Here is a 10,895-nt window from a genome sequence, read left to right as displayed (position 1 = left end):
GAGCAGAGCGCTGGCTCCCGCCGCCCGGGAGCGTGGGTCTCGAGCCCGCTTACAAGAAAGAAGGCCCCTTATTCTTTTCGTGCCACACTCCCTGCTTCCCTTACTCCTTTCTTTCCTTCATCGACAACAGCCCTGACACTCGTTGGCAGCCAGGCCCTGGCCTGGGCACTGGGGCCAGAGAGGACCCACCACATCCTCAGGGGCTCGCAGGGCCGTCGTCAGTGTGGGGACAAGAGGGAGGGCATGCCCATGCGCTGGTGCCCGGGGGCGGCCCGAGGCGACACCTGTGCTGGCCATGAGGGCTGGCCAGTGTAGAAGCGTGATGGGCTGTGATCGGGCCTGAGGGTCCACACAGACTCCAGAGGCATGCTGGGGAAGGAGGCCCGAGGGCGAGGCCAGGGCCCGTGCAGGGGGCCTGCCACTTCCTGGGCGCATCACCGGCCGGGACAGGATCCAGAGAACGCTCGGCCCACGGCCCACCTCCGCCACTTCCAGCTTGTAGCCCTGAGCTGGTCCCTGGGTTTCTCTGAGCCTCGCTTCCCCTCCGTGGAAATGAAGGGTTGTTGCGAGGACACGGCCACACTGTGTGTGTGCAGGGCTCCGCTCACCTCTGCTGTGAGGAGAGGCTCAGGGGCCTGCCGTCGGCGGGTGGCCTGCCTGGGTTTCCCGGAGAGTGGCAGTGGGTCAGGGCTGGGGTGGGGTGCCTGGCGCTGATGGCAGGCTCCCCTGGCGCTTCCCTAGGGAAAATGTCACCTACTCCGTGCGGGTGGGGAGCCCCTGGATTGACCAGAAGGCTCAGACTACGGCCGACGTCCGGGTGCACCAGGTCATCCTGAACAGCCAGTTCCGGGCCCATCGCTATTGGTCCTGGGTGGGCCAGGCCAACAACATTGCCCTGCTGCAGCTCGAGAGAACGCTCACCTACAGCAAGTACGTCTGGCCCATCTGCCTGCCCGGCCTGGACTACAGGGTGAAGGACTTCTCCCTCTGCACCGTGACAGGCTGGGGGCTCCCCAGGGCGAACGGTGAGTCGCACCTGCAGACCAGGGCGGGGTGTGGGAGAGGGCCTGGCACAGCTGGGTCTGAGACATCATCCCGGGAGCCCCCTGCTCCCACCTTCCTGTCGGGCTTTTTTAAATTTTATGTTTTTATTGATTTCAGAAAGGAAAGGAGAGGGAAAGAGAGAGAGAAACATCAATGACGAGAGAGAATCATTAATCGGCTGCCCCCTGCACGCCCCCCACTGGGGAATGAGCCTGCAACCTGGGCAAGTGCCTGACCGGGACTCGAACCCTTTTCTCCTGGTTCATAGATTGATGCTCAACCACTGAGCCACGCCGGCTGGGCCCTGTTGGGCTCTTCTATCCAAGGTGGTCGAGGGTTTTGGCAGTGAGCACGCCGCGGCCTCAGGCCGTGGGGGCAGAGATGCCCGTGAGCACTCAGCCAGGCCAGGCATGTGGACAGGGCTTCCCGAGGCAGGAGCACGCAGAGTAGGCTCTGCTGTTTGCACAGTTCCAGGGGGGCCGTGCCTTGAAGCAGAACGTCGAGGTGAGAGGAGCAGGCTAGGATCCTACAGGGCTGGCCAAGGCACCACAGTCTGGGAGTCACTCGGGGCCCCCAGGGTCCTCACCCCATGTCATCCCAATTTGGGAGCAAGGCCCGGAGCGGAGTGCTGTCCCGGCCCTTCAAGGGTCCATTTCCTTACAAGCCCAGGAATGCCCTCTCCCTGCAGGCACCTTAGCCTTTCCCACTGGAGGTGCCTCCCCGGAGGGAGCCTCCGAGAGCAGCTTGTCTGAAATGGCCACAGGGCTCCAGCCCAGGGGAGGGGCTGGTTTTCTTGTCTTCCCTGCCCCAGCTGTCAATGGCTGGGGATGATCAGAAGTCCCTGTCTCAGGCTATGGACTGACAGGCGGAGGGGAGGGAGGGAGCTGTGCTGGGGACTGGGGGAGGGGCGTTGGGCAAGCTCAGGGAGGAGCCTCTGAGGAGGCCTTGGGGTAGAAGGGAGGGCAGAAGCCAAGCTGCTGACGTAGGAACGGACTCAGTGGATGGTAAACTGGTTTACTCTGCGGAAGGTAAACCAGGTGCAGTGAGGCCAGACTGGGAGCCCTGCCCGGGGTCCCTCTCAAGGGGTGCTGGGGGAGGGGGGCTGGGATGGCAGGCGGGCTGAGCCTGGAGATCCCCCCTCCCTGGCTGCTGTGTGGCCAGCGGAAAAGGCTGGAGGCGTGGCGAGGAGCCGAGCGGGTGGGGGACAAGGCAGGTGGCAGCCCCCCGCCCCCCGAATGGGGGCCTGTCCACAGGCACGTGGCCGCAGTTCCGGACCATCCGGGAGAAGGAGGTCACGATCATGAACAGCAAGCAGTGTGAGGACTTCTACCACCGATTCTCCAAAATCCCCTCCCTGGTTCGGGTCATCAACTCCCAGATGATCTGTGTGCAGGACACCGACAGGAAGCACTTCTGCTATGTGAGCGCCTGCCCCTGCCCTCCAGGCCCTGGGCCAGGACGAGAGGGGGGAGGGAGAGGAGGGAAGTGGGGAGGGAATGAGCAGGGGCGATGGAGCAGGAAGATGGGGAAGAGAGATGGGATGGAGGAGAGAGATGAGGTCAGGTGGGAGAGTGGGGGGTGGGAAGACGGAGGGTGGGTTAAAGGGAGCGGGGGATGGAGGACTGACCCCGGAGAGCAGGGAGATGCACCCTCTGTGGGAGGCCTCCTGGGTCCTGCTCAGCCGGTGACACTCAGGGGTGTGGGGAGATCTGTGTGAAGCACCCTGCTCGTCCCTGAGCTGGGTCCCCTCTCCTTCGGGCCACATCTGGCCTTCCTGACCCTCTGTCCTCCCACCTCCCACAGGAGACCAGTGGGGAGCCCCTGTCCTGTCCTGTGCAGGACACGTGGTTCCTGGTGGGGATAGTGAGCTGGGGCCCCGGCTGCGGCCAGAACGAGGCCCCGCCCATCTACCTGCGCATCTCCACCTACCAACACTGGATCTGGAAGCGCATCAACGGGCAGCCTCTGCCAGCCCCGTCCAGGGCCCTGCTCCTGGCACTGTCGCTGCCCCTCAGCCTCCTTGCTGCCTGCTGATGCTCCCAGGCCATCTCTGGGGGCGCCCTCTGGCCCCAGGCCCCCTCATCGTCCTGGTCCAGGACACTACAGGTCCACTCTCCTGTCCCATCCGGCAGGGCCGAGACAGGCGCTCAATTAAACAGTTTTCTTCCTCACGCAGCCTCCTTCCTGGTCCTGGAGGCCCTTGCTCTCTGGGCTGCTCGGGTGGGAGACGGCTGAACAAGATGGGGTGGGGTGGGGGCTCAGGCACCGAAAGGGCAGAGCCCAGGACCGGCCTCCATCCAGAGGGAGGGTGGCTCCTGCAGAAGGTGGGGGAGTGTGTGTAAGGATGACATCAGGGTCAGGCGATGGAGGGCCTGGAATGCCCTGCCCAGGCCGAAGCTGGCGCTGCTGGACTGCGTGAGGCTGGGAGGGCCAGCTGTTGGGCCCGGAGTTGAAGGTATTCGTTCTGTTAATTTAATTGGAGTCGGGCTCTTCTTGACCTTAGCCCGGCTCCTGGCCGTGGCTAGAACACACCCAGCACTGGGCTCAGACCCTCGAAGGCCTGTTGAAACCAAAGCTGCCCTTTGCTCTTGGTCACCTGACTTCCTCCAGCTCACCCTAATCGGGCTTGGAGAAGGTCAGCCGGCCTCTGCCGCTGTCACCTTCACTCCAGATCGGTCGGGGATGGGGGGCGCTCTGCTTTATTTACTAATCTCTGCAGGCCCCCTGGCCCGGAAACCTCTGGAATCTCCTTAGTCCCCAGGCCCCTCCGCATCCCTCATCCCGAGGGCCTTCTCATCGGCAGTGCTTTGGGGCCCTGTTGTTGAGGGTGGGAGAAGAGGCGGCCTGAACCCCCAGCTGTCCCCTCAGTGATCCCCTGGGGCCCTGACACCTCCCCCACAGCAGCGCAGCCCAAGGGCCCGCTGACTTCTCAGATATTCCCTGGATTCCTAGAGGGGCCCAGGTAGCAGCCTTCTTCCCTCCTCCCCGGCCCCCGGCTTCAGCCTCCTGCACCCGTGACCGCTGCAGCCCAGCCCTGAGCCGGGCCTCGTGCTGACCCCCAGCATCCTCTGCTCCATCACTGAGCGTGAACCAAGTGCATCCTGTTGCCAGGGGCTTAGTCTGCTGGGCTGGGGGTTCTCCTGCTTCTGGCCACCTGCTCACCTCGCTGGACCAGAGCCCCTGCTAGGTTTGGGCTGACCCCTCGCCCCAGGATTGCTGTCCGGCAAGGCCTGAGAACTGCCTGCTGCCACAGCTCCCGGTTGATCGTCCGGTTCACATCGGTTCACGTGCCTTTCCGGAGTGATCCCACAGCGTATCACTCCTTTAGCACCACTGGGGCCAAAGGGGTGAGACAGGCGTGTCTGGAGGTGTGAGGCTGCTCTGGACCTGCAGAGGGACAGTGGCCCCAGACCCGCTTTGTTGAGCGGCCACGTGGACATGGTAAAAGGAGCAGAGTCCAGGCTGGGAGGCAGGACACCTGCGGTCTGGTCCCAGCCCCTGATTGGCTCATGAAGGAGCGTGGAGTCCAGGATGCCTGGGCCCCAGCCAGGACTTGAGCCCCAGCTGCCACCGCCAGGAAGCTGTCCTCGTGTCTCTCCTCACTTCTTGGCTTCATTCTTCTCATCCTCCTCTACCTTGATAGCCACCGTGTCCACACTGTCCTTTTTCTTCTTCTTCTTCTTGTCATCTGTGGGGTAAAGGGGCGTGCGGCCGGCGTGAGACAGCACCCTAAGGCTCACCCACAGCCTCCACACCCAGCCCTTCACTGCCTTCTTCCCTCCACACCTCTCCCACCTGCACAATACCTCTTGGTTCCACCCGCCTCACTCTGACCAGTTTCTGGTGTCTGGTTGCCCAGGGATGGAGCTGGGACCTTCTCCCTTGAACCTCCTGGGGGGCAGGCCTGAGGCACGGGCTGGCTCCGCAGGGCCACTCACCTCCGGGCACCTCTGTGAGCTCGTTGAGGGGCGGCACTGTCTCCAGCTTGTCGGTGTACATCTTGGCCGCCTTCCGCTGCAGGTACCGGGCTTCGATCTCCTTCCGAGTCCGTGGCACACGGCAGTTGAAAACACAGCACAGAGTGATAACTGGAGGGAGGACAGAGAGAGTCATCCTGCTGGGCATCGAGCCCACAACCCAGACACGTGCCCTTGACCAGAATCGAACCAGGGACCCTTCAGTCCGAAGGCCGACGCTCTATGCACTGAGCCAAACAGGCCAGGGCGAGGCTCGCATTGACAAAACCCCGCAGGCCCTGGGATTCTGAAGGGCTCTGTTGACCGGGGCTGGCCACGTGCGTCAGGCACCCGAGAAGGGCCTGGTGCTTGGGCTAGCGCTCTGCTCTCACTGTCGGGAAATTCTTAACGCCTTTTGAACCAGGGGCCTCATATGTCCATCTGGCACCTGCCCTGTCCAGGGTCCTGGTCCGAGGTCCTCCTGCACAGACTGAGAGTCCCCGGAGGGCAGGGCACATGGCTGCCCCACGACGCAGGCCACGGCTTCCGGGAGGTGCCCTGTGCCTCCACCCAGGCCCCTGGGCTCCGTGTGTCGGGTCAGCGCGTCCTGGGCACTGGAGGATGCAGCTGCACCTCCTCCCCCCTGAGGACTGGCCTGCGCCTCTCCTGGCTGTGAGCCGCCAGGGCCCAGCCCTGCCCCGGGCGTTCACCTCAGACCGAGTTATTCCGGGAGCGGGTTTCCTGCGGGGGCGGTGGCACCTGGGCACCGTGGCCAGGGCACGGCGCTGGCCTGCCGGGCGATGGGACCTGGCTGAACTGAGTTTATTTTTCTGAGGCCCCCACAGTCTGACCACCTTGGGCCCAGCCTCAGGGGAGGGATGGGGCTGCTTCCTATTATAAATCGATGACCAGACATGACCTCTTGGCAGACTCCTGGGGACAGGCGGGCGGGCAGGACAAGCGGGCGTATTTGGGGAAGATGGATCCGACCGACGTGGCCGGGGCAGGAGCACCTTCTGGAGGTGCCCTGTGCAACTTCGGCCAAATATCATGGCCCATTGAGTCTCACCCGATCGCAGAGGAAAGGAAAGAATGAATGAATGAATGAATGATAGTCTCAAGGCCTTTGCTGCGGAGGACAAGACTGGCTCCTGAATGAATGGATGGGGGCGGGGTGGGGGCTGCAGGAGGGGCCCCAGTGGGCCGGAGTGGCCTCTGCTGTGGGGTAGGCTGAGCAGACAGAGGCCGTTGTGACCCAGAGAGCTGGGTCCTGGTCTTCTCCAGACCCCTGTGTGTGCCCGGCGCCCAAGGTCGGTCCCTCGCCCCAACCCTCCTGGCTTGTGCCGCGTCTTCCAGCCACCCAGGCCCTCCTCCGGACCAGGCCCGCTCGGGCTGTCCACGTTGGCTCCAGCCTCGGGGAGGGAGGGAGCTGCTTCCGGACCGGGAGGCTGGGCTTCAGGGGGAGCACAAAGGGCAGCCAGTGGAGGCCAGGGCAGGGCTCAGACACTGCCCCTCGCTCCAGGCCGGGCCTGGCTGCTTCTCTTCAAGGGAGGAGAGAAACAAAGGACCTTCGATTGAGTTCCAGGGCCCAGGCCGGAGGAGACCCCTCCCAGAGGCACCCCATCCAATCCCAGTCCCTCTTCACAGGGACTGGGGGTGATGCCCCAGCAACAGCTGCACCTCCCAGGTTCACGCAGGGGGAGCAGGAGGCTGTTCCCTCCTCAGGACTCGGGCCACCCCTGCTCTCGAGCCTGGAGGAGCCGTGCTGCCCTGCTGCTCGGGCCTGTGGGCCGTCCTCACCCTTTTCTAGGAGGTGGTGTGAGGAGCCCGAGTCGGTCTGCGTGGCTGATGTCCAGGTGCCTCTGGGCCCGGCACCGCGACTTTCTTGTGAGGCCACAGGCACCTCTACCACGTGGGGCCGAGCAGAGCCCGGGAGAGGCCACTGTGTGCCCCAGAGCTGCCCCTGGGTCCTCCTGTGGCCCCTGCAGGACAGAGGCCCCCACCCCCCCTGGCAGGGTGGGGCCTGTTCCCCTCCGTGGACCCCCGTCTGTCTGCGGGGCCTGTACCCAGAAGCCGGCCTGGTTCCCAGCCTCCGCTAGGAACGCACACAGCCTCTTGCTCAGATCCTGGCCCCACCCAGGCTGTGAAGAAGCGGTGGGTGGGGGCCATTTTCCCACAGGGAGGGCACTTCTGGTGCCAGGAGAAGCACATGCGAGTCAGATGTCCTCGTCCCCTTGGAGCCCCACGTCTGGGTGTGTCTTATGCTGTCAGCAGGCGCTGCCTCAGGGGACCTCGTCCCGGGACAGCTCCCTTAGAACCCGCATGCCGCCCGCCGCACCCGACCCAGGCGCTCGGGGAAAGGTCCGGAGGGTTGTCCGAGACCTCCGCCCACACCACCCCTCCCCGAGGGCCTCCACGTGCCCCCCATGCCCTTTGGCCTGTAGGAACCTCCCTCAGGCTCTGCCATGGCGGCCTCCTCCACCAGCTGGCATTTCTCTGCCCCTCCCCCAACTCCAGACTAGACCCCCCACAAGGAGCATGTCCAGCCCATTTCTATTTCGACTTTGTGTCAAGCAAACCACCCCCCCACCCAGGAAGGGGTCTCCTGCTTTTAATTGAGATGGGTGTGAGGCATGCGGGGCCAGGGAATTTGACAAGCAGGGTTTGCAGCCTGGGAGACACATCTGCTGGGCATCTGGGCCACGCGGGGGTGGCCTTGCTGGGGCCCTGGGTGTGGGCCCTTTAAGTTGGCTGAACCGCAGGAAAAGCATCAGGAGGCCCGAAAGGGAAAGATGACACGTCCCGTCCTGGATCCCGGAGCCCCTGTAATCACCCTAATTGCCATGTGGCTGCTTCCCCGTTTGGTCGGGCGGGATGCTGCAGGTCACCACCGCCTGTCCGCCCTCCGCAGGGACTTTGTGTGGACCGCGGAGGTGCCAGGAACCACAGCAGGCCTCCCACGGGCGCCTGGCCTGCCTGCGTTGCTCGGAATTGCTGCTCCGAGCCCCCGGGTGGTGCCCCCACCCCTGTGCTGGGCGGGCAGAGGGCAGGGGCGGCTACTCACTGATGGACAGCACGAAGAGGGAGAAGATGCCCACCACGTGCCACAGGCGCATGTCCCAGAACACCACGGTCTCCTTGGTCAGCGGCGGCGGCTTGGGCTTGGGCGGGGCCGTGCTGGGCTGCGGATGGGAGAGAGGGGAGTGAGCCAGGCAGAGCCCGGGCGGGGACTGGGCTGAGAGAAGCCCGGTCTCAGCAAGGACTTAGCCCCAGCACCCCAGGATGATCGCCTGGAATCAATTGTCTTGGACATTCACGGCCATTGCCCAAACCAGTGGTTCTCAACCTTCTTCGTCCCATGGCACATACACTGATTACTAAAGTCCCGCGGCAACCGAGAAATATGATTTTGCTGATCTGACCAAAAAAACAGGTATAATTTTGATTCATTCACACTGGACGGCTGTCGTTGTGTGGGCTGCTGTCACTGTTTTATTTGACAATCTCAGGCAGGGGTGGGGAACCGTTTTTCTGCCAAGGGCCATTTGGATATTTAAAACCTCATTCGCGGGCCGTACAAAATCATCGACTTAAAATTAGCTGTATTTGGCCAAACATTTAATTAACTCACCCCTGATGCCTTGGCAGAGCCAGACCAAGTGATCGCTCGCCTGTGGGCTGGACGTTCCCCACCCCGATCTAAGGGGAAAGAGGGCAGTGCCCCTGACTAAACACGAGTGTTGCATGTTTTAAAAATCCTTGCGGCTCACCGTTAGCTGCCCTAGACCTTGGGAAGTTCCCGATTTAGCACAAGAGAGCAGAGTCCCAGAACCACGGAGCCGGGACTTGGAGTGCCAGGGTGGTCGGCGCTCGGGGAAACCAAGGCCCACAGGGCAAAATGGGACAGCCCGTCCCCATCTGGTTCAAGGCCCCTCGGAGAGCCTGTGGGTCTCTCCTCCTCCTCCAGTCCTGGGCCCCCACAGGCAGACGGGGACTCAGGACCAAGGCCAGAGAAAAGGCGAGGACTGTACTACCTTGGGGACTTCGCTATCCTGTGCTGTCTCCACCCCCCCCCCCCCCCCCGCCAGTGTGGGGTAGGGTGTGGAGCCCGTGACTGCGCTGGGCCAGGACCCCACCGGCCTTGCAGTCACCTCGCCCTCCAGAATCACTTCCAGTGACCAGGGCTAGGACCAGGCCTTTCAGGACAGGACCCGAGAGATCATTTGTCCACAGTACGGCAGCGACACCTGGGGGCCGAACCATGTAAGTCCGGTGGGAGCAAGTCAGCCAAGCAGAGCAGAGCCAGCTGCCTCCCACCTTCCCAGCGGGCCCCGCACTCCCTGGGGGCTTGAGGGGAGCATGGCCCTTTCCTGGGGGTGTAGGGGACATGGCCCTGCCTTGGAGGACTGAATGGACACTGAGGGGACATGGCCCTGCCCTGGGGTTCTAAGGGTACATGGCCTTGCTCTGGGGTCTGGGTGGGCCAGGCCGGCTCTGGGAGGGTCTGAGCAAGACCTGTCCCTGATCTGCGGGGCTGACAGGGATATGACCGCTGTCCCCACGCTTGGCTGAGGGTGTGGATGGGAGTTAGTGCTTAGGAGGGAGGACCCTGGGCCATCTGTGCACCATGTCGTCCTCCGATGAACCAAACAAGGACAGGCCTGAGGAGTCCCTGGCTGTCTGGGAGGAAAGGCAGCCCGCAGGCCACCGTCCATCAGCCTTTCCCTCGGCTGTAAGCAGGGATTGGGTCCTCCCACGAGCCAGGCACTTCCTCCTCCTCCTCCTCCTCCTCCTCCTCCTCCACTGAGCACCTTCAGCAGCCTGTCCCGGGAAGCCAGAGGGTCTTTGTGAGGGATTCGTACCCGATTCACTGGCTCTTTTCTCATAACCAGGGTGAACTGGGGTAGGTACCACATATCTGTGGGGTCAGGGTACCTGTGGGGGGTGGGGCACACATGGGGCTGAGCACACATATGTGGGTACAGGGCACACATGTGGTTGGAGTACATGTGGGCAGTGTCAGGGCCAGGGCTGGGCAGTGGCAGGTCTTGGGTGGAGGGTGACAGGAGCAATCTGCTGTCTCCTGTGGTGGGCACTGCTGGGGGTCTGAACTCGAGCGTGGAGGCTCCACCTCCATCCGAGCCTCACAGCCTGTCCTGGTGAGGCTGTAGGGCTGGGGTGGGTGGTGCCATGGGCCCTGGCCCTGCCCATCTCTCTGGTGCTTCCCTGGATCCCCCAGGCTCAGCCAGGCCCTTGCATAGTCTGTAGACAGATGGCAGGTAGATGGACTCCAAATGCAATTTCCCTTAATGAGCTGGGAGGAGACGTGCTCCCAGGGGCCAGGGAGGAGTCCTTGGCCCAGAGCTGATTCGCCCTGCACTGTCCACCCCCCACCCCCACCCCCCGCCTCTCTGGTACCCAGGCCAGCTCAGTTTCTGCATCTGAGGCCTCAGGGCAGCCAGTGATGTGCCCAAGCCACAGCTAAGCCAGCCTGGCTCCCCTTACAGGGACACCGGAGCTGACACCTAACTCCAGCCCAGCCCTCTGACCACACCCCCTGGTCAGCAGCAGGGACGGCTAGCATTGGGCGGCAAGGCTCTGTCCCCACCCATGTCCCCCAGACCCTTCACATCAGGGCTGTGCCCTCTGACCCCAGGACAAGGTTCTGCCCTCCTTCTCCCACCCCGTCCCCTAGCACCTGCCACTCCAGGGCTTCCTGGGAGCTTCCCTGCTTTCTCTACACTCCGCTCGCTGGCCCTGCTTCCTGACCTCATGCTCCAGAATTCTGGGTCTGGTCTGCCTCTTTGGCACCCCTTCCAGGCTCACAGCAATGGGCACAGAGGGGCTGGGAGGCTGCAGATGGCCCCCACCCTGCCCCGCCCCGCTCAGCCCAGC

At 63.4% G+C, this 10,895-nt stretch overlaps 2 protein-coding genes across 2 annotated transcripts in view; one reads left to right on the top strand and one right to left on the bottom strand.

Moving 5' to 3' along the window:
• Positions 1–3,094, top strand: part of LOC102422870 (probable threonine protease PRSS50) — an 11,713-nt gene extending 8,619 nt beyond the window's left edge. The window contains exons 3-5 of the mRNA XM_023748391.1: positions 742–1,025; positions 2,298–2,464; positions 2,848–3,094. Of these exons, the coding sequence (XP_023604159.1) occupies positions 742–1,025; positions 2,298–2,464; positions 2,848–3,078 (682 nt within the window). The 3' untranslated portion in view covers positions 3,079–3,094. The remainder of the gene's footprint in view (positions 1–741; positions 1,026–2,297; positions 2,465–2,847) is intronic.
• A 1,520-nt stretch (positions 3,095–4,614) lies between these two features.
• On the bottom strand, positions 4,615–9,935 carry TMIE (transmembrane inner ear; the record flags this gene model as incomplete). The annotated part of the gene is made up of 4 exons (XM_014449689.2): positions 4,615–4,732; positions 4,983–5,132; positions 8,065–8,182; positions 9,812–9,935. Coding segments are annotated over 4 exons (481 nt in total), but the record flags the coding sequence as incomplete, so codon positions are not given.
• Between the last annotated feature and the right edge of the window lie 960 nt (positions 9,936–10,895).

The sequence above is a fragment of the Myotis lucifugus genome, unplaced genomic scaffold (assembly GCF_000147115.1).
Source record: "Myotis lucifugus unplaced genomic scaffold, Myoluc2.0 scaffold_1356, whole genome shotgun sequence".
In the NCBI taxonomy this organism is placed as follows: Eukaryota; Metazoa; Chordata; class Mammalia; order Chiroptera; family Vespertilionidae; genus Myotis; species Myotis lucifugus.
The sequence above is the reverse complement of the archived record's forward strand: the minus strand, read 5'-3'. Positions and strand labels throughout refer to the sequence as shown.